At 38.3% G+C, this 22,774-nt stretch overlaps 1 protein-coding gene across 3 annotated transcripts in view; it reads right to left on the bottom strand.

The window, feature by feature from the left end:
• TANC2 (tetratricopeptide repeat, ankyrin repeat and coiled-coil containing 2) overlaps window positions 1-22,774 on the bottom strand; it is a 383,338-nt gene that overhangs the window by 64,663 nt on the left and 295,901 nt on the right. For all 3 annotated transcript variants that reach the window (XM_030295266.1, XM_030295268.1, XM_030295269.1), the window contains 2 exons: window positions 11,301-11,467; window positions 7,599-8,206 (listed from right to left, as the gene is read on the bottom strand). In XM_030295266.1, coding sequence (XP_030151126.1) covers window positions 7,599-8,206; window positions 11,301-11,467 — 775 coding nt within the window. The remainder of the gene's footprint in view (window positions 1-7,598; window positions 8,207-11,300; window positions 11,468-22,774) is intronic.

Raw genomic sequence — 22,774 nt, 5'->3', positions numbered from 1 at the left:
TCCCTTTAGAAGGTAATGGCTTTAGTGTTGGGTGGGATCTCATTCACCAAAGTTTCTCTAGTGGCTGGCAGAGTCATTGGTGTAGAGTAGAAGTTCAACAAACGTTTCATGAAACGAACACATGCTAAGCAGACGGGCTCAAGGAAGAGGAGCACAAGGACTTCCAGATCTGCTTTCTAATTCACTCCCACTGTGGCCTTGAATTTGTGGGCATCTACGTTGCCACTGTTCGACTGTGAAATGAGTAGAACCATGACTCAAATATTGAGAAGAGAATGACAATCCTCTTTTTCATTTCTCATCTTAAAAATGCTGCCCAAAGCCACACTTTGGTGGATGTTGCCTTACAGTCTGCTTGTTGCTGTCAATTCTCAGCAAATGACACCCACACATCTTTGCAAAAATTCTTTCTTCCACCTTTAGCTTATCAGCCGGTAACTGCTTTGGCATGTTCTTGTCATGCAACCTGAATACAAAATACATCTGTAGTCAGCCTGTCCTACTGTTTCATATTCAGTATGGAAATGAAATGAAAGGGCCTGATGAAAGTAAACCATAGGTAGTGGACTGTAAAAGTCAAGTGTGCCCAAGATACATCTTTGTAGAAATGGGTGGAGCGGCATTACTTCTTTTTAAACATGGAATCTGGATAGAAATTTCCTACCACTTTGTCCCCCAGTTTCCAACTGCCCTTCTGTTCTGTTAATGCATCACCGGCCTGAGGCAAATGGACACTTCTCCTCAACAATGAAGTCTTTAGGCAGTTGGCAGCGCTTCGCGAGGCAGAAGAGCTATGACTCCATTGAACTGTCACAGTTTAAAACAGTAACAGCAGGCACTTAAGATTTATCATTTATCTCTTCCTCCCCCATGTTGCTCAGCTCTTTGTTTATACCCCTAGCATAGCACTCTGCCTTGATTTATAGCTAGTTATAAATGTGTCTATTAAAACCACTAACCTGTTAATTCCTGGTAGACGATCTAACTTGTATTTGTATCCTCTGCAGTGCTTAACACAGAGCCTTGAAAATATTACTTTATAAGTGCTCACTGAATCCTTGCTGAAATGCATGGCTCCACTTACTCCTGACACACGGTGACAGAGTGAACAAAAGACACTGTCTGTTGAATTGCCAGAAGAGTTTCTCAAATATTTTTAGTTGCAAGCTTAAAATTAGTACCACTTGTCATTCCTTTGTTTACTTATTAATTCGTTATTTGAAAAAACATCTACTGAGTGCTTACTGTGTGCCAGATACTTATTAAGCGTTAGGAAGACCAGGGTGAGTGTGACGGAAAAGGTTCCTGTCCTCATGAACTCACTCACATTCTAGAGAGCAAAATGGACAATATAAACAAGAACGCACATATAACAAATTAATAATAGATTGTGGTAACTGTTAGGAAAAAAGTATATAAGCTGCTATGATAAGGAAAACAAGGAAGGACTTACTTATATAAGGTGACAAGTGGAAGTCTCTCTGAGGAAATGGCATTTTAAGCTGCAATCTGAAGGAGGAGTGAGAGATGCTGCCATGTGACAAGCCAGGGAAAGTGAGCTCCAGATGGAGGGAACTGTTAAGTGCAAAGGCCCACAGGTGGGAGAGAGCTCAGCAAGTTCTAGGAATTAGCAGATGATCAGTTATGACCAGAGTATCATGAATAGGAGGGAGAATGAATGAGCTCAATTTAAAAAGGTAGGCAGAAGCTACTTTTGTTGTACAGGGCTTTGAAGAAGCCATGAAAGGATTTTCAGGAGGAGGTTACATGGTTGGATTTGTGCTTAAAAAATTACTTTGGCTGCTGGTGGAGAATGGTTTGAAGGGGAGACCCATTAGGAGGCAAAAGCAGCTCAAATGAGACCCTAGGGTGTGGTCCATAGAGGTGGAAGGAAATACGTAAGTGAATACTTACAAGTAACATTTGAATGGTAGAACCAACTGGGTAAGCTGATGGCTGCAGTCAATACATGCCCCACAGCTGGGGGTTCTTACAGTTGGGAGGATAGAAGGCTATTAGGGTTGATTTTACCAAATGTGGAGATCTCCTTTTGAAAGTCTCTAGAGACCGCTGAGGAAGTTACTGTGCTCACAAAAAAGAAAATGTGCTGTCTTATCCCCCTAAGCTGGCGATAACTCCCTCTGTTTGCCGTGCCGCTAATCTTGGTTTGACAACCTGGGAAAGCCTGTGGGATTCCCATCTCTTTTCATTCAGCCATTATTGCTTTAGAGATTCATTAACAGGACAAATTAGCCTCTATTTCTGACGCTACTTTCAGGATCAAAACTGCCTTAATCACTTGCTCTGCTTCTCCCCAGTTTAGATTTTTAGGTAAGTTGTTTTAACCAGTATTTGCTATTCAGGGCATACCCACTTAAAAAAAAAAGTGTGTGTACCGACACACACACACTTTTCAACATATAAAGCAACATTACTATCTTGTACCAAAATCAAACAATATAGGGGAGTATAAGTCCTTCTGTGTTTTCGTTAGTTGACTCTTCTGCATGCCTGCCAACTCATAAAATAATGCTCTCTCCATCTTCTCATAAGCAGAACTATTTCTCTGTATATTTAATAACTTAGCAAACTTCACATGAGTTTTTATGGCAGTAAGAATGATTACTAGGTTTTTCCAAACTGATTTTTGGAAATTTAGAAAAGGAAAAAAGTGTTATTGCTGTCCATCCTCAAAGGTACAAGAGTTTTAAAGATGGGAACAGTTTGCCTATTTGACTAATAGATGTGAGTCCCATGATTTATGCTGAGAGAAAAGAAATTTGTAAAGCTGAAGGACATTCATGCAATTGGCAAACTGGATATATTCCAAGATATACATTAGATTTCATCTAATTTCTCCCTTGCATTAAATCACAAAACCATGACCTTCAGTCACTAGAATAATACTTCAGATAGGAGTTCCACATTTAGTCTTGATGCCAATAGGGAGTTAGAAACTGGATTAGACAACATGGAAAAAAATTATTGGAAAATTAGGCAAATATCCAATAATATATCCTTTAAATCTCTTCATGGAAACTACATTCAAACCATAACAGAAGAATTCAGAAGACGGAATTCCCCTTAGTGACAGAAAAGAATTAGAAGTGAAGCAGATGTAGACCCAGAACGGAGATTAGAGAGTTAATATTTCCAGGCAGGTAGATCACCTCCTGATAGTCAAGTGCTAGTAGATGTTTGGTACACCACCTTTTTCCTTGTTTGAACTCTTCCAAACCTCTCCTAAGGGCTGATTTATTCCCGGACCTTTTTTTTTTTTTCCTTCCTTCCAATGATCCATCACTTTGCTGAATTCTTCCCTAATGCTTCTAGAAAGCACAGAGCCCATTCCCACTTTGAGGGGTTGTTGTGGGAGCCTGCAACGGCTATCAGTAGTAATCTAGAGTTTGTGTTTCAGTGATGGCAAGGTTGAATGTCATCCTGCCTGGAGGCTCATGTTTGGATTAAAACAAACAAATAAACAACATCACCATAACCATTTATGGTTATCTCAGGCCATGTATTCTATAAGAAGCCAGGCTGTGCAGGTCCTCCGCACAGAGTTAGTTTTCCTTTTTAGGGAGAATGCTTTCTTTTTTAACTTAGGCACATTGATTCTTCTCCGACACTCTGCTTTGTGGCACAGATTTTGGAGCATCAGGTCTCCAATGTGTAATTCATGGACTAACATGACCAAAATGATGAGGACAAATCTTAACAGACCACGTATTATAAGACATCAACTCTGGTCACAAAGAATTAAGTAAATACTCAACTATACCCACAAGGAATAGGTAGGATTTGTGCAGCCCTTCCCCTTTTTTACCCACTATAAAATTTATTTCTCTTAGTTTGAGGAAATCAGGTCAACCCAAATTAGGCTCCCAAATCATAACCTCATTAGGTTGTATCAGCTCATTACTCAAAAAAGTTCACAAGCATCATGTGTTTTATTAAAAAAGTTAAAAATACTGAATCTTCTAATCTTGATATAAAAATCTTACATATATATTCCTATATATATGTATATGTGTAAACATTGATCTGTGAGCTGTTCCTGTGGAATGGGAGGCTAGATACTGTGAAGATGGAGATGGTGAAGAAAGGAAACAAAAAAAAGAAAGGGTGTTCATGCAGGGCTAGCCTAACGCTGTGCAGAAATGTTAAGCAGCACAAGGCCAGCAGCCCCCAACTGTTTACTCTCCCAGCCTCAAATTTCAACGGTCAAAGTCATTAATAGGTTAGATAACAAAGACTGATGACTTCTTTTCTCAAACGCCTTACTTTAAATGCACAAGTTGCTTCAAATGGGTTTGCTATCTCCCTCTTATTAGAATAGCAGAGATCAGTTTATAAGATTAGTGAGTTAATCTGATATCTCAGTGCCCATGGGAATAAAATATAAAATGGATTAATTTCAGGATATGACAGTGATGAATAGTGGGAAATGGAAAGCTAGAATAAGGTGGTGAGGTCTGAGGTTTGTGCGGGCTTCAAGAGGCATATTTTCATACAGAATGCAAGTCTAAAATCTTAGAAGTTCTGATATGATAAAAGATTTTTCACTCTGCTTACAGTTGGATACACACACACACCCATCCTGTTACCAAGTTGAGAAAGGACATCTATAACTCATCTTCCTGTGACAGTTGTATGTTTATGCAACACTAGGTTATTCCCTCTGGGATGTCAGTTATCTGCCCTGATCCTGGGACAACAGGCTGTCTGATACTTAAAATAAGGAAAACTCTATCTTGGCTGTAGCACTGACCTTTGGCTCTATTTCCTCTTTCCAGTACATCCTCAGATTACTGACTCTCTTCAACTTAGCAGAAGTACCTCTGTGGGTGGCCTATTTCTGACGAGGATCAACTACTTTTTGGCTTCACAATACAATATTCTCATCTGTGTCTAATTCCCTAATAAGGTCGGCAAGTTCAGGGCGAACGAGTGAGTGTTGAAAACCCAGGAAAATGGACTAGGAAAAATAGAGATGTTCTGTCGCCTCTGAGAGTTCTCCCTACACTGAGACAGGCATGTCGGCACTGGCTTATGTAATGTGATTTCAGAGGCACAGAGTTGGTCTCTCTGGTCTACTGAAATACATGAGATGCTCTAGAGAGAAACTAGAGAGAAACTGGAGAGCAGAGGGGGAATGTACGGGAAGTAGAGGCTGAAGGCCACAAAGACAAACCCTGCTTTGAAAGAGTCCTGTTAATCAGACTTGCCTGAAACGGAAAGCACTTACAGTCAGTTTCTTTGAAAGGCCAGCTTGGGCTTTGCCAATAGCATTAAATTCTTAGTGAATTTCCATCTCATTGACCCAGGGGGCCTCAAGCTCTAAGATCAATACTTTAGTAACAAAGCTGGTGCCAGACAGTGCTGGGTAGAAGGCTGAATTCCAACTGAAATGAAATGTAAGGAAGCTTTTTTGATAACTCCTGGTCCTACTATTTTACTCTTTCTGCCATTAAGTGATATATGATGATCCCTCAGCAGCTCTGAGTGTTATTTCATCACCAGGGAACAGACTACATAGCGTCTGAAGTTAGAAGTGTTTGCTTGTCCCAGTGTATCAGCTGGTTGCCAAAATGCTTCTAGTTAATAAATCATGTTGAGAAGGTAATCCTGGAAAGTCATGATATGGCAGCAACAAACCATATTTTCTCCTTTGGGAGCCCCTAAGGGTTTCACCTGTTGTAAGGATATGGTTGATTCAGTAGAAACCTGGCTGCCTGGGACCTCAGCTTTCAATTCTTTGAGATGTTCCAAGAAGAGAGGGAGCAGATCAACTAGCAAAGTTCTCTGGAAACTGGTTTCAAAGTCTTCATTAGGCAATTCTAGATTGGTCTCTTTTTCTTAAATATGTGGTTGCCAACTCTGTGTATTAAGCGTCATGGCAGTACTAGTGGGATTTATAATAAAACACTCTTGGGAATGCCATACAATTCATAGAAGAGACTCAGACTCAGTGGGGTTTTTTTTGTTTGTTTGTTTTATCTTTTTGCTTTTTTTTTGGTTTTTGTTTTTTTTTAAATCTTGTGCCCCTGAATGCTAACAGCAGAAGACTACTTACTGCTGCCTATCCAATTAGCCACAGGATTTAGTTGAGGGTCTATTACTGCAAAGAGATGGGAGGAAAAAGAACATTCCTTAAACACTTTCTTCATACTCTGTACTATTCTAGGTACTACATGACCTCACTTAGTTCTCAACAACTTTAGGAATTATTATCTCTTTTACATAGATAAGAAAATTGTCTCAGAAACATAAAACTCTCTAAAGGTCACAGTCCCTAGAAGAAATTTATATGCAGGTAATGACTCAAAAATCCATGTTCTTTCCACTATAGCTTGTTTCTTTAAAAGTTTCCCTCTCAGGAAAATACCACAAAATCTACTGCCTGGCTTAATATCTTCATCAGAATCTGGAACTAATTTTCTAATGAATTGGCATGAAGTAGGCCAAGCAGCATGCCCACAAGCACAGTTGTGTGTAGTCAGGCCGGGTGAAGAACATGCCAGGAGAGAAATAAAACCCCAGCATGGTCAGAGTTGAGTCTCTCTGGTGAGTCATGGACAGAGGCACAGGCAAATTTGGTCCCTCTTCTTTTTAGCCAGAATATACTCTGCATCTGCCAGCTATGTTATTGGTGTCTTCTTTGTTTCCAGGAAGTCAGGGATAGATCTGCTTTTGAAAACTTTATTAAAGGAATAAGTCTTTTAAAAAGGTTAGCGTGGAGGAGTAGAAAGCACTCCCCACTAGGATGCTAGAGATCTAGTTCTACCCAAGGGAATGGGAAACAGTTTCATACCTGGTCTGGTTTGTTGAGCTGAGAACGATTATTAGGTCAGGGTCAGGCTCATCAGGAAAGAGTGCTGGGGATGCGTGGATGCAGGGCAGGGGAGTGGTGGCACATACCATATATTTGCCATGCTTTTTCTAGTCCTTCCTCCTTTCCCCCCACCTATTAACTCGATGACCTCCAGCACTGATTCAGCATCTTAAGGCCTTTGTAGTAAAATGGGGACGGACAATGGCACCTTATTCATCTAAAGGTAGAGCAGCTGGACCAGCTGATCTCTTCAGGTCTGTTTCAGCTGTGAGGTTTAAGATTCCATTTTCCAGCACAAATCTTAGCATGGGCTGGGCTTTAATGGGGTTATTCACTGGTGGCTTTGACAATGGTATGGCTTTTAAAAGTGTAATCGTGATTTTAAAATGATTCTGCTCTAAGTCAAAGAGATGAACAATATACCAATTCTTTTCTTCATATCTGAAGAACACTAAGGAAGTGTGTTAAATGGCTAAATTAATTATAGCCTGGGTCCACTAGCACAGAGAAAATTATTTACAAATATACAGGAATTTAGGGGAGCATTCTAAATATCTATGCAGATTTTGTGTCTTAAAAGTAACATTGTGAGGAAATACATTAGTTAACCTCATTACAACCTGGTCTGGAGAAGAAACGGAGATGATGTTTCCTCTGTGTGAAATGTTCAATGAAGAACACTTCTCACTGCTTTCAATACCCATGCTCCATGCAATAAATACAAAATAGGCTCAGAATTGCTTATTACAGGTCTATGGCTTACCTGGGATCACAGAGAAATTTGGTTTTCTCTCCTTCTTCTCTCCAGATAAGCCATTCTCGAAAAGAAGGATGTACAAACATACGAGTCATGTCTCTGCGCTTGATTAGGAACATGGAGAGGTTCTCCATTCTCTGCTGAAAATCCTCCCATTCTAGGGTGCCTTCAATGCTACCAGCATTGATGGCCTGGAAGATATGTTCATCAGTCAGTGGGTGCAGGGAGGCCACTGCCACATTCAGGAGAGGCATCACCCGGTCAAAGGAAGACTGGGTTGGGAACTTCATATTGCACTGGAGTAAATAAACCTCAGAGAGTGAAACAGGAACTACTTTGTAGCTAGAGCTCTTTAACACTAGATAGCCTTTCTCTATGAGGTCAAATGTGAGTTTCAGGTATAGATAGGACCCTTGACTGAGGGTCTTGAGATGAGAACTGAGTTTGCCAAATGTAGTATTGTCCATTTTGCCATTAAGTGAAATGTTATTCTGGATCTCTGAGCTGCTGTGTATCCGGTGCAGGATGTAAGCCTGCAGGTCCTGGTCTATGGCTTCATTCTCTTCTAGTCGATCCAAAAAAATCCTATGGAAAGGCAGCAGCTTGGTAATTTCCTAAAACAGATGGAGAGAGAGAGAGAGACAGAAAGACCTTCAGTTTCCCCTAACTCTTGTGATCAATTGTGAGGTCCACAAATTTATTCTAAACTTCTGAGTGGCCAAAGAGGGAAATACGATTAAGTATTAGTATCCACAGATTAAAACAAATTAGTTGCACAGAAGTGACATAATTTTTCCTAATATTGAGACTTGAGATAATTTTTTATGGGTCTTCATAAAGGGTACTTTAGGAGTGATTCAATGGCCAATATTCTACATAACACTCCTAAAATAAATAGAAAATGGAGTGCCACATAACTCTCTTGCTTTAATTTTTCTCAGGGTAAACCATGGCATGATGTAAAGTACAATTCAATAAGAGAAACGTCTAAGGACTCAGAGAACTCCATATAAACACGTACCTTTCTAACCTTCCTAATAAGATGACTACATATTAACGAAGGCTTTCTGGAGATGCCTTACCCCAAAGGAATACTTCTAATAAGCTTGGTACCTTGGTGCTCTGCTTGGAAATTATACTGGGGAAAGGTTGTAGGGCTTTGTGGTGACTCATGCTCTGGGTTCCATCTTTTCTTATCTGTGTACAGACTTTGGTCCTGTAAGTATCCACTTTCTTGTTCTGCATCAATTTCTTCTCCTACACTGGGTCATACAGACAAATGACACCTCAATTCCTCCCTCCGGCTACTGTCCTGTATCTCTGTTCCCATTTTTAGCAAAACTTCACTGGAGAGTTTTCCCTACTTCCTAACTCTCATTCCTCCTTCCCATTCTGTCTTGCGAGCAGACCTCAACCACATCACTTCACTCAAATGGTTCTTGTCAAGGTTACATGTAATCTTCACTTTGCCAAACTCAATAACCATGTTTCAGGGCTCACCTTGCTCAGCCTCTCAGTAGTGTTTCACAGAGCTGGTCACGCCTTTTGAGTCACTTCCTGCAGCTTGCTTCCGTAGCATGCCCCCCTCATTTTCCTCTTAGCACACCGGCCACTCCTACCAGCCTTTCCTGGCTCCTCTTTCATTGCACCCAGAGCTTGGGTCTCCACTCCTTTCTCCTATTTAGCCACCCTCACTCCCTACAATAGTTCTTTGGTCCCATGGTTCTAAATATCATCTACTTGTGGGTGAGGCCTAACCTTGTGTTTCCGGCTTAGTCCTCTCCTCTGAGCTCCCATCGTATACCTATGTCTACTCAACATTTACACTTGGATGTTGTGTAGACAAACCTAATGTGACCAAATCAGAACTAGTGCATTTCCCCCCCACCACAAAACCTTCTCACGTCAATAAATGACCCCATCACCAAATCACGGGAGGTCTCTGGGATCTTTCTCTTTTCCTCATACCGGCATTTACCCAATTGCTTACTGAAAACCTGTGATTCATTTTTGAATCTTCTCTCTTGCTCACCTCCACACTCAGCTCATCATTAAGTCCTTCTGATTCCCCTTCATAGTCAAAGTATGACCACTTCACAGGGTCCCCACCATTACCACCCTCATCTCAGCCACCATCACCTTTCACCTATACTACTGCTCCTGTTCTTGATCCCCTACATTTTATTATCTATGTAGCCAGCAACCAAAGAAATCTCTTAAAAAGGTAAATTAGATCTCATCATTTTGCCAGGCTCCTTGGAGAGGGCCTTCCCATTGCTCTATCTAAAATAACTATCATCCTCATTTATCCTTACCCTATTTTATTTGTCTTCGTAACACAAAAACTAACTAAAATTTTAATTTTAATTTTTTACTTAGTTTTTGTTTGTATTCCTCACTAGAATAAAAGCTAAAAGGTAGGGACATTGTATTGTTCACCGCTGTGTCTTCAGTTCCTAGAAAATGCCCGCCACACTTGAAGTTAAGAAATACGTGTGGAAATAATGAATGATCACATATGAGGGTTCTTCTTTCGTAAGACCTATGAATGATTTCACTGTCAGAGCCGAATGAAAATAAGAAAATTCTTGGTTGAAGTGAATGAAGTATCTGGGAAGTTATTACAGGTGTTGATTTATGAGGACACTGAAATTTTGACTTTGTAGATTAATATATAGAGTACTTTTCCTGGTCTTTGGTATAGCTGAAAGGTTAAAGTCATCTGCTCATCAGGTCATACTTAAAATGTCTTTTGAGATTGCTTTAGTAAAGCTAATTGGTCAGTATGTAGGAATACTCCTAGTCCCTGGGAGAAGGGAAATGGAGGGAGCTAAGACTGTTTTCTGTACACTAGTAATTGTTACAAGTGGTTTGTATCAAAATAGTGGGATAGGTGTATAATATGTGAGATTTTGATGTTCATCAAGAGGCAATGGTTAGGCAAAAAAAAAAAAAAAAAGGCTAGAAACTCTGTTCTAAACTAAGTATGAATATGTAAAGAGTGGGAGATACTAACTCAGCTACAAAGAAAATGGCAGAGAAGGTGGAGTCATTTATCCTTAGCCTGCGTGTCTTTACAGGCTCAGATCCATATTCCTAGTCCTTCTTCTAGGCCATTAAATGATCAGTGAGTGAGGAGGGAAGGTAAAAAAGATTAAAAAAAAATCTTATGTTTCAGTGGTAGTAATTTTAATCTAAAGCCTTAAGTCTGCCAATATTTCTTAGAGGAAGGCATACACCTTCATGCTACAGAAAAGTTGTTCAAGTAGAAGCAGAGGGAAGAAGGAGAAAATCTGACTCTAGATGGCAGACTGAACTGGGTTTTGCATGGCATCACACGATAAAAAAAAAAAAAAGGTAAAACAAAAGTCAAACAGTAAATTAGAGTGAGGGATTCTATTTGCATTGCTATCCTCAGGACAAAGTAGAAAATAGACTTTCTTTTCATGTTATTTTGAGGGACACTTTATCTAGAGCAATGGGAACAGGAATCTGAGCAAGAGAGTCATATACACAGAATGCTCTCTCTAGGTCATTGTATCTCTTACTCTCAAAATAGACTCTTTGGGAATTATTCTTTCTAGTGCTCCAGGACATGACAGGGGTTTAGAAAGACTCATCAGTAAGGGAACAAGGATCTAGAACTTTTTCTGTTTAAGCGCTCTTCAAGAGAAATTATTTATGGTCCCAAAACAATCAAACACATACCTGTAAACTGGTCCTAACTGTGACAATCAGTTTGAGCCAAGACGGAAATTTTCCAATCATTTTACTCAGAAATGACACAATTGTATCCCCATAATCCGGTTTGTGAAATTCTGCTTCATTTAATCCATCAATTAAGATGACGAAATCTTCATCTGGGATTTTTCTCTCTGAGACAGAAAGAAACAGATTACTTAATAATTACCAAGCAGATAACTGAGTTCTTTTTGGGTATTTGATCACGTGTCTGTTTGGGAAAAAAAGATGAGAAAAGATGTCTCCTGTGTTTACTAAATGCTTAGAGTACATAATTTATTATAAAGACAAAGAATAATTCATTTAGTGAATTCATTTTGTTTTTACCAGGGGTAAAAGTTTTGTTCCATATGTAATACATGAAGTCCAGGTATCATCATCCTCATTTCCCTCATGTTATCAGTTGTGAAACAGACTGAACTACATTTGTGAAAATTTGAACATTTGTGAAAATTTGAACATGGAAACTCATTTTTCTCTCACACTTGAAAAAGCTGAAAAGAATTTGCTTCCCCTTCTGCCCCCACCTCATCTAATAGCACTGAAGAGAATACAATCACATGTTCCTTTGGGAATTTCCAAAAGAAAAAAAAAAGAAAAAAACCGTTTAACGTGAAGTCCAAAGCAGTATATATGACTTCATGTGAATGTGCAGTGGGAAGTAAGGGTGGTAGAACAGAGAAAAGGAATCCCAGCCAGTACACAGATTTTAACCAGGCAGGCTGGATCCCAAGATCTTATAGAACTAGCCGCTTCCGGGGCACCTGGGTGGCTCAGTCGGTTGAGCGTCTGGCTTCGGCTCAGGTCATGATCTCACGGTTTGTGAGTTCGAGCCCCGCGTTGGGCTCTGTGCTGACAGCTCAGAGCCTGGAGCCTGTTTCAGATTCTGTGTCTCCCTCTCTCTCTGCTCCTCCCCTGCTCGTGCTCTGTTTCTCTCTCTCTCAAAAATAAATACACATTAAAAAAAAAAATAAAAAAAAACAAAAACAAAAAAGAACTAGCAGCTTCCTAGGCTATACCTAAGCAGATTCACGAAGACCAGACCCTTGTGTGATCTTCCTAGGAGGGAGGAGTCATGTGGGAAAGACAAATACCTGTCACTTTTGTATTCAGTTCCCTCCTGGACTCTACCCTCTCCTAAACTGACAAAATCAGTTTAGCTTTAGGGCTAGGCTGTAGAAAAAGGCTTGGTGAGTTTTTAGGCTTTCACTCTCACTAAATGCTTAGTAAATCTTGATCTATAATGAACAAATTAGAGACTAGAAAAACCCCAGGTTGGGGCGCCTGGGTGGCTCGGTTGGTTAAGTGTCCAACTCTGGAATGCTGTGTGAGTTCAAGCCCAGCCTTGGGCTCTGCGCTGCTGGTGCAGAGCCTGCTTGGGATTCTCTTTCTCCTTCTTTCTCTGTCTCTCCCCACCATGCGTGCGCGCTCTCTCAAAGTTAATAAACTAAAAAACCCTCAGAAAACCCAGGTGAATGTACACATTAGTACAAATGAATTAGGGGTAATAAGCAAAAGTTACCACATTTGACACTTAAACAATATGGCTTTGAACTGTGAGGGTCTACTTACATTTTTAAAAACAAATGTGGATTTTTAAAAACAAATTTAGTACAGCACTGTAAATTTGTTTTCTCTTCATTATGATTTTCTTTAAAAAAATGTTTATTTATTTCGAGAGAGAGCATGAGTGTGGGATGGGCAAAGAGAGAGGGAGAGAGAGAATCCTAAGCAGGCTCCATGCTATCAGCACAGAGCCTGATGTGGGGCTCCATCCTATGAACCATGAGATCATGACCTGAGCCAAAATCAAGAGTTGGGACGCTTAACCGACTGAGTCACCCAGGTGCTCCCCCTTATGATTTTCTTAGCTTTTTTTCCAGTAGCTTACTTTATTGTAAGACTACATTATATAGGGGCGCCTGGGTGGCTCAGTTGGCTGAGCATCCGACTTTGACTTGAGTCATGATCTCGTGGTTTGTGGGTTTGAGCTCCACATTGGGCTTGCTGTTGTCAGCACAGGGCCCACTTCAGATCCTCTGTCCCCTTCTCTCACTGCCCCTCCCCCACTTGCTCTCTCTAAATTAAAAAACAAATTATATAATACATATACCATACAGAATGTGTGCTAATTGTTATCGGTAAGGCTTCGGGTCCACAGTAGGCTATTATCAGTTAAGTTTTTGGGGGAATCACAAGTTATATGCAGATTTTCAACTCTGTGGGGGTCACCACCTCTAACCTCTGAGTTGTTCAAGGATCAAGTGTGGTGAGCAGGACTTGACAGACTCTGAAGGCAGGAAAGTAGGGGGAAGAAAGAAGTCACTGGATACCTGAAGTGAAAAACTGGTTATACCTGAGGAGGAAAAGCAGGAAGTTGAGGACAAAAGGAAAAGTCTGTGGGTTTCTGTATAAGATTGGCTCTTTTTTTTTTTTATTATTTTTTTAAGATTTTTTTTTTTTTCAACGTTTATTTATTTTTGGGACAGAGACAGACAGAGCATGAACGGGGGAGGGGCAGAGAGAGAGGGAGACACAGAATCGGAAACAGGCTCCAGGCTCTGAGCCATCAGCCCAGAGCCTGACGCGGGGCTCGAACCCACAGACCGCGAGATCGTGACCTGGCTGAAGTCGGACGCTTAACCGACTGCGCCACCCAGGTGCCCCAAGATTGGCTCTTTTAAAGGAGTCAAGACCAATTGAAAATACATATTTTGGTTCTCTATTTGAAAATATGCAGATTTTTTTTCATGACTAATAAAACTTTATTTTTTCCCCAAAGTACAAGCTTTATATTTACAGGAATTTAATTTCAACATCCTAAGAAATATAAGTCAGTTCTCAAATTATGAAGAGGGGCGCCTGGGTGGCGCAGTCGGTTAAGCGTCCGACTTCAGCCAGGTCACGATCTCACAGTCCGTGAGTTCGAGCCCCGCGTCAGGCTCTGGGCTGATGGCTCAGAGCCTGGAGCCTGTTTCCGATTCTGTGTCTCCCTCTCTCTCTGCCCCTCCCCCGTTCATGCTCTGTCTGTCTCTGTCCCAAAAATAAATAAACGTTGAAAAAAAAAAATTCAAATTATGAAGAGTTTTAACTATTACTTTTATCTGGTGACCTTTTAGGAAATGAACTATGGATTCCAGCTTTATTAACAATGATTATTCATGAAATGGCATCCATGACGTAGTACTGAGAAAAAAGATTATTCCTGTAGGGAATCTAAAGAATTAAGGAAGAGAAAAAGGTTGCCTGGAACTAATGGATTGACCCACGAAACTGGGGACTCTTAGCATTCTTGATTTTGTGGACCACGGCACCCTTATGCATAATTTTGTCTTAATGTCCATAGAGGAAATTTCTTATCATACAGCTGCTTGGCAGCTGTAATAGATCTGTTCCCTGTTACTGAGCACCATCACCCTGCCCGACCAGGTGGTGTGCTGGAGCCACCCTGGACTGGCCTGGGACAGCCCACTGCAGTATTTTCAAGAGCTCGTTGTCAAGAAGCCAGTAGCCTGAAATTGGCTGAGGTGGGAATATTTATTTACAGAGTGGAAACCGGCAAATGTTATAAGCCCTCCTTCCCCAGCTGGCTGTTAAAATTTTACCAGCACACCATTGCCTCTACCACTCCAATTACACCTCCTTTAACTTCACCCAGATTTCTTCCTAAGAAAGCCATGATTTTCCAGGGGAGGAAAAGGCTGGTGATAATGCATCTGCTGAGATTTTTCTTTGGGAAAAACACTTCAGAGGCATTCTTAAGCATAAAGATCAAGAATATACTCTCAATTATGATATGGACATTTTAATGAATGAAATAATTCAATTGCTAATAAAATCAAATTTTCATTTGTATAAATTTCTAGATTATGTTATTCATCTCATGAGCAGACAATGTATGATTTCTTTTTTTAAAAAAAGGGGGAAAAAAGGAAATGTGTGCCCTACTTAAGATAATGATTTGTTCTAAATCGTGGCTATTTTTTTTTCTTTTTTTGAGATTTGCTTCCTTGAAGTGGTTACTTAGAAATTACCTATTAATATAGGGGATATGAAGTGTCAAAAATATTTCATCTGTTAAGAAATAAGGGCATCACGTTTATCCAAGATTACATTTTTTAGGATTCGGAATAAGTGCAAAGGATTTCCAAATGGTACTAACATTGTAAAAACAATGAGAAGTACTCCTAAAAGATTTTTCAGTTATAAATTTAAGAGATGAGGCTTTAATGATCTGTCGACTCCACCTCTCAAATGCAACCAGCCTTACAAGAATGCTTCTGCATGCTCATTTTCAAACTTCTGTAGGTTGTTTTTATTTATTTATTTATTTATTTATTTATTTATTTATTTTATTTAATTTAATTTTGTTTTTTTATTTTGAGACAGTGCATGTGTGAGGGAGGGGCAGGGAAGGAGGGAGAGAGAGAATCCTAAGCAGGCTCTGTGTTGCCAGCACAGAGCCCAATGTGGGGGCTCAATCCCACAGACTGCAAGATCATGACTGGAGCCAAAATCAAGAGTCGTATGCCCAACCAAGTGACGTCCAGGCACCCCTCTGTAGGTTAAATACATAGTCTATATCATCAGTAGCTATAAAGATGTATAGACAAGTGAAAATTAAAAAAATAACTGGGAACCAACAAAGGATTGCTACTACTTATTTATTAGTAATAATATTATTATTTTTTTAAGTTTATTTATTTTGAGGGAGAGAGAGAGTGCACACAAGTGAGAGTGGGGGAGGGGCAGAGAGAGGGGGAGAAAGAATCCCAAGCAGGCTCTGTACTGTCAGTGCAGAGCCCGATGCAGGGATGTGGGGCTTGAACTCACAAACTATGAGATCATGATCTGAACTGGAATCAAGAGTCAGATAATTAACTGACTGAGCCACCCAGGTGCCCCTATTATTATTTTTTAAAAAGTAAGCTCTATGCCCAATGTGGGGCTTGAACTCACCATCTCAAAGATCAAGAGTTGCATGCTCTACTGATTGAGGTAGCCAGGCGCCCTGCCACGTGAGAACATTTAAAGTGCAACTACCATTTACTATCACCATTTATTCATAGAACAAAAATATTTTAATATTAAAAAACAGGGAAGACATAATCTTTACATACACATATATACCAAACTATATTTATATTTACATCCACACAAATTCTAGGCTATTTCTATTTTTTTATTTTGTAGTGGACTAATGGAAACTTCAAATCGACTGGTGCTTAGGAGCCACTGTTCTAGCTGACATGTCCCTGGAAAAGCTTCTTGGAAAAGCTTCTATGCCCTTTAACCTTTGTTTTTTATTGCCTTGTAAAATACATATTCACCAAGGATTCTCCACTGCCCTCACTTACATGTACACTTAAATGCAGGAACTGATGTCCTTAGCAGCCCCATTCTAAGACTGCCTGCGTATCTGAGGGAAACAAGAATTACAGAGACTGCAAGAGAAGAGACGGTAGCCAGTACTGAAGTCAGAACTAAATCCTAATGCATGGGATTTTATTACTGGTATATTGTATGGGAATTATCAAAAGTGAAAAAATAAGGCTCATATCAGACATTTTCATTCAGAAAAGCTGCACATTACATATGAATTACCTTCCTTTCAGTTATGATAACAAATTAGTATCTCCTTTCATTGCATATTGGTGGCTGAAGCAAAAGCTCACCAGGAGACTTCAAAACTTTTCCATTTGCTTTGTATGTATGTATATATGTATGTTTGTATGTACGTATGTATGTGGTTTAGTCACCACACTTGTAGAATCTTAAAGTATTGTGAAAATACTGACTCATTTTTTTAAAGAAAAATGTACAATTTGAAACCTGGCTTTGGAATCTAAACTGGAAATGTTTTCCACTGAACTTTCCTGGAAGGAAAACTTCAGGTACCTTCAAAAAATTCTCTTAGGGGTCCCTGAATGGTGCAGTTGGTTAAGCGTCTGACTCTTTTTTTTATTTTTTTAATTTTATTTTTTTATTTATTTTTTAATTTTTTTTTTTTCAACGCTTTTTATTTATTTTTGGGACAGAGAGAGACAGAGCATGAACGGGGGAGGGGCAGAGAGAGAGGGAGACACAGAATCGGAAACAGGCTCCAGGCTCCGAGCCATCAGCCCAGAGCCTGACGCGGGGCTCAAACTCACGGACCGCGAGATCGTGACCTGGCTGAAGTCGGACGCTTAACCGACTGCGCCACCCAGGCGTCCCAAGCGTCTGACTCTTGATCTCGGCTCAGGTAATGATTTCGCAGTTTGTGAGTTCAAGCCCTGCATAGGGCTGTGTGCTGATGGTGTGAAGCCTGCTTGGGATTCTGTCTCTCCTTCTCTCTGCCCCTCCCCTGCTTGTGCTCGCTCTCTCTCTCTCTCAAATAAATATTAAAAAAATTTTAAATTCTCTATCTTAAAAGTTACTGTGATAAACTATATACAGTTAATTGCAAAGGTCTTAATTGTACACTTTGATCAGTTTTGACAAATATATACACTCATGTAACTAACATCTCAATCAAAATATAGAACATTTCCCTCACTCCAGAAAATTCCCTTAGGTTCCTTCATAGTCAATCCTCAACAGGCAATCACTCTTCTATCACTATACATTTGCTTCTTTTGCTTACCATGTTTTTGAGATTCATCTACATTGCTGAGTGTATTATTAGTTTGTTCCTTTTCAACATTATGAAATAGTCCATGGAATGAATATACTACAATTTGTTTATCCATTCTTCTGTTGATGGACATTTGGGTTGTATCCCATTTTTGACGACTATGAAAAAAGCTGCTATGAACATCCCTGTACAAGTCTTTTTGTAGACCTAAGTTTTCATTTCTTTTGGGTAAATACATAGGAATAGAATTTCTTGGTCATAAAGTAGATTTATATTTAACTTTATAAGGAACTGCCAAATAGTTTTCCAAAGTAGTTGTACCATTTTATACTCCCACAAGCAATGTGTGAGAGTTCCACTTGCTTATCATCCTCACCAACATTTGATGTTCAACTTAAATTTTAACTACTCTAGTGGGAGTACAGTGGTGTCTCATTGTGATTTTAATTTGCATTTTCCTGATGACTAATGATGTTAAACACCTTTTCATGTGCTTGTAGGCACATCTGTATATCTTCTTTTGTGAAGTATCTAAATCTTTTGTTCATTAGGATTATGTTGAATCTACAGACCAGTTTGGGGAAAAATTCCAATCTACCAACATGGTATACTTTTTCTATTTACTAAATTCTTTAATTTCACTCGGCAATGTTTTGCAGCTTTCACTGTGGGGGTCTTATACAGCTGTTACATTTATTCTTAAGTGTTTTGATGCTGCAGAAAAAGTTATTTGTTCCAGTTATCTACTGCTGTATCAGACAACTAGGGGTTAGTTACACGGCTGTGGGCTGAAATCATCTGGAACAAAACCTCACATGTCAGGGCTAGAATTACTTGATGTCTGAAACAGTCAACTAGAACACTTATATATGGCCTCTCATGTGGTTTTCACTTCTTTACTTCTCACATGACAGTGGAATCCTCCAAACAAGATGGAAGCTGCATGGGCATTTATGACCCAGGCTCAAGATGTCACATGGCATTACTTTGTAGTATTCTGTTTGTTGAAGCCGTCATAAGCCTGCTAAGATTCAAGGGGAGGACACACAGACCCCCCAACTCTGGATGGAAGGAATGTCAAAGAATTTGCAGCCATGTTTTAAAACTACCACACTACTTTAGAAGTTTCAGTTTTCAACTTTTTCCTGCTAGTATAAAAATACAATAGATATATGCATATTGACCTGATAGCCTGAAGTTCTATATTTATTATTAGTTCAAGTTGGCTTAATTTTTCTTTTGTAGATTCCTTAGAATATTCTAGGTAGAAAAAAATCTTCAAATAAAGACAGATTTATTTCTTCCTTTCCAATCTTTACTACTTGCTTGTTTGCTTTCTTATTATGGTAGCTTGGGCTACCAGTGGAATGGTGAATGTTAAATGCAAGTGGTATGAGTGAGGGAACATTCTTGTCTTGCTCTGGATATTAGAGGGAAAGTATTTAACATTTCATTGTTAGCTGTATGTTTTTTGGAGTTTTCTTTATTAGACTAAGTTTTCTTCTATTCCTCAGAAAGTTTTTATCATTAATTGTAATATTTGGTCAAATGCTTTACTGCATTTATTGAGATTATATATATACATATGTATTTTACATACACATATTTATATAAAGACATATAGATTTTCTCATTTATTCTGTTAATATGAATTACACTATGTTAAACTAACATTGCATGTCTGATCAAGTAGAATTAATTGATTTGCTATTAAATTTTTCAGGATGTTGCTATTATGATCATGAGGAATACTGGTCCGAATTTCTCTTCTTGCAAGATCTGTACCTTATTTTGGTTTCAGTATTATACTTGTCTAACAAAATGAGAAATGTTCCCTTCTCTATTTTTCTGAAAACATTTGTGTATGATTGATATTATTTCTTCGTTAAATATTGAAAACAACTCATCAGTGAAACCATATGAGCCTGTAGTATTTTTGCTGAAGATTTTTTTTTCTTTTAAATTACAAATTAAGGGGCGCCTGGGTGGCTCAGTCTGTTAAGCGTCCGACTTCAGCTCAGGTTATCATTGCACGGTTCATGAGTTCTAGCCCTGCATCGGGCTCTGTGCTGACAGCTCAGAGCCTGGAGCCTGCTTCAGATTCTGTGTCTCCCTCTCTCTCTGCCCCTCCCTTGCTCACACTCTGTCTCTCAAAAATAAATAAATGTTAAAAAAATTTTTTTTAATTACAAATTAAATTGACTAGATAAAGCTATTCAGATTTTCTATTTCTCCTTGAGTCACTTTTGGTAAGCTATATTTTTTGGAGATTTTGTCCAGCTTATGTCATTGAATTTATGTTATAAAGGTCTTCATACTAATTCCTTATTTTTCTTGTAATGTCTTATAGGAACTGTAGTGCTATCTCCTCTTTTATTCCTGATGTTAATTTGAGTTTTTCTTTTCTCATTTCCATCGTAAGTCTTGCTAGTGGTTTACTCATTTTAAATGTTAAACTTTTTCTATTTATTGATGTCTATTCTTGTTTTTACTATTTTCTTCTTTCTGCTTAGTCTGGGTTTATTTTCCTCATTTTTTTTAGTTTATTAACTCAGAAAGTTAGATGTTGATTTTATATTACTCATTTTGAAATATTTTATAATTTCCTTTGTGGTTTCTTCTTTGTCTCAAAGATTATTTGGAAGTATGTTGTTAAATTTCTAAATATTTGAGGATTTTATTTTTATTGATTTCTTATTTAGTTCCATTATCTCAGATGATATTTTCCATAAGATTTTAACTTCCTGAAATCTTCAGACTTGGTTTTATGGCCCAGAATATGGTCCTTGTGCACTTGAGAAGAATGTATATTCTGTAGTTACTGGGTAGTAGTCTATAAATTGCGAGTGTATCAGGTTGGTTGACAGTGTTGTTTAAATCTTCTATATATTTACTTTTTATCTGCTTCTTCTAACACTTACTGAGAGGTGTTAAAATCTCCAGCTATGATTATTTGCCTGTTTATCTCTTCAGTTCTATCAGTTTTCGACTCATGTATTTTTTTAACTTAAAATTTTTATTTTGAAATAATTTTTTTCATACAAATATTTACTATTGAAGTGCAGTTGATACACAATGTTATATTCATTTCAGGGGTACAACATGGCAATTTGACAATGATTCACATAATTTGAGCCTCTGTTATTCGGTATATACACACTTAGGATTATTTTTATCTTCCCAAGAATTGGTCCTTTTATGTTTATCAAATGCCCCTCTGGTAACACTACTTGTCTTGAAGTCTACTCAGCCTCACATTAATATAACACTCCAGTTTTCTTATGCTCTGTGGTTACAAGGTATATATTTTTCTATCCTTTTAATCTGCATCTTTGTATTTAGATGACCTCTCTTATAGCATATTGTTGGGTCTTGCTTTTTATTTGGTCTGAAAGTTTCTGCCTTTTAATAGAAATGCTCAGTCCATTTAAACTTAATGTGATTATTGGTATGATTGATTTTAAGTCTATCATCTTTTTAAAAACATTTAATTTGATTTTTTTTGCTCTCAGGTCTACAACATAAATGATTCGACATCTGTGTACACTGTAAAATGATAATCACAAATCTAGCGAACATCTATCTATCACCTTACACAATTACAAACTTTTCTGTGATGAGAATTTTTAAGATTTACTCTCTTAGCAAGTTTCAAATATGCAATACAGTATAATTACTATAGTCACCATGCTGTATATTACATCTCCATGACTTATTTATTTTATAATTGGAAGTTTGTATATTTTGATCCCATTCTTCCATTTCTCATACCCCACCCTCCGTGTCTGGCAACCACCAACCTGTTTTCTGTATCCATGAGATTTTATTTTTGTTTGTTTTGGTTTTTTTTTTTAGATTCCACAGATAAATGAGATCATATAGTATTTTTCTTTCTCTGCTTGACTTAATGCTTTTTGTAGCAGCCTAACACAACACTCATTTTATTATCTTATGTTTTTATTTTTCAAAAAGTTTAATTAAAAACATTTTTAACTTAAGTACAGTTGACACACAATGCTACATTAGTTTCAGGTATGTAACACAGTTCAGTTTCTCCACACATTATGCTATCCTCACCACCAGTGTAGCTACCATCTGTCACCGTACAACACTTTTATGGTATCACTGACTGAATTCTCTATGCTCTGTCTTTTATTACCTCTCATTCCATCTTTCAAAAAAATTTTTTATTCTCTTTCCTGCCTTATAAGTTAATAAAATAATTTTTAGTATTTCATTTATTTTATAAATTGTGCTTCTAGCTATTGATCATGATGGGGATTTTGTTTTAAAAGAACATGGGAATTAGGTAGAATAATTAAATTCACTTAGAATAATATTTATCAATAAGGGTATCTAAAGCTGTTTCTGGAGACCTATGTGAGCAGCAAGTATATCCAGAAGCAAAATTAAAACATGTTAGTCATGGTTGAGACTCCAGAGCTGAGTCTGCAAGCATCTGGATCTTCTCCTTGAATCAGCCTAGGATGCAGGTCTGTGTTATCACTGTCCTTCCATCAAGGCACTCGGTATTGTGAGCAATTTCTATGTTTACTCATTTGTTCAAACTTTATTTCCTGAAATGACTACTATGTTCAAGGTGAGATAACCACTACGAAAGATAAAAGATGTATGAGCAAAGGTTCCTAATTTCAGTAGTATAAAATTTAGTTAAAGGGATAGGACAAGTAAACAAATAACTAATTCTTATAAAGCACAAAGTATAGTATTTGACATATAGTTCTATAAAAGTTAGTAATAAAATTTTAAATTCTTATTATGCATATAACAATGTGTTAAGTATCATAAATTAGAAATTAAAAAA

Source organism: Lynx canadensis, chromosome E1, assembly GCF_007474595.2.
Source record: "Lynx canadensis isolate LIC74 chromosome E1, mLynCan4.pri.v2, whole genome shotgun sequence".
NCBI lineage: Eukaryota > Metazoa > Chordata > Mammalia > Carnivora > Felidae > Lynx > Lynx canadensis.
The sequence above is the reverse complement of the archived record's forward strand: the minus strand, read 5'-3'. Positions and strand labels throughout refer to the sequence as shown.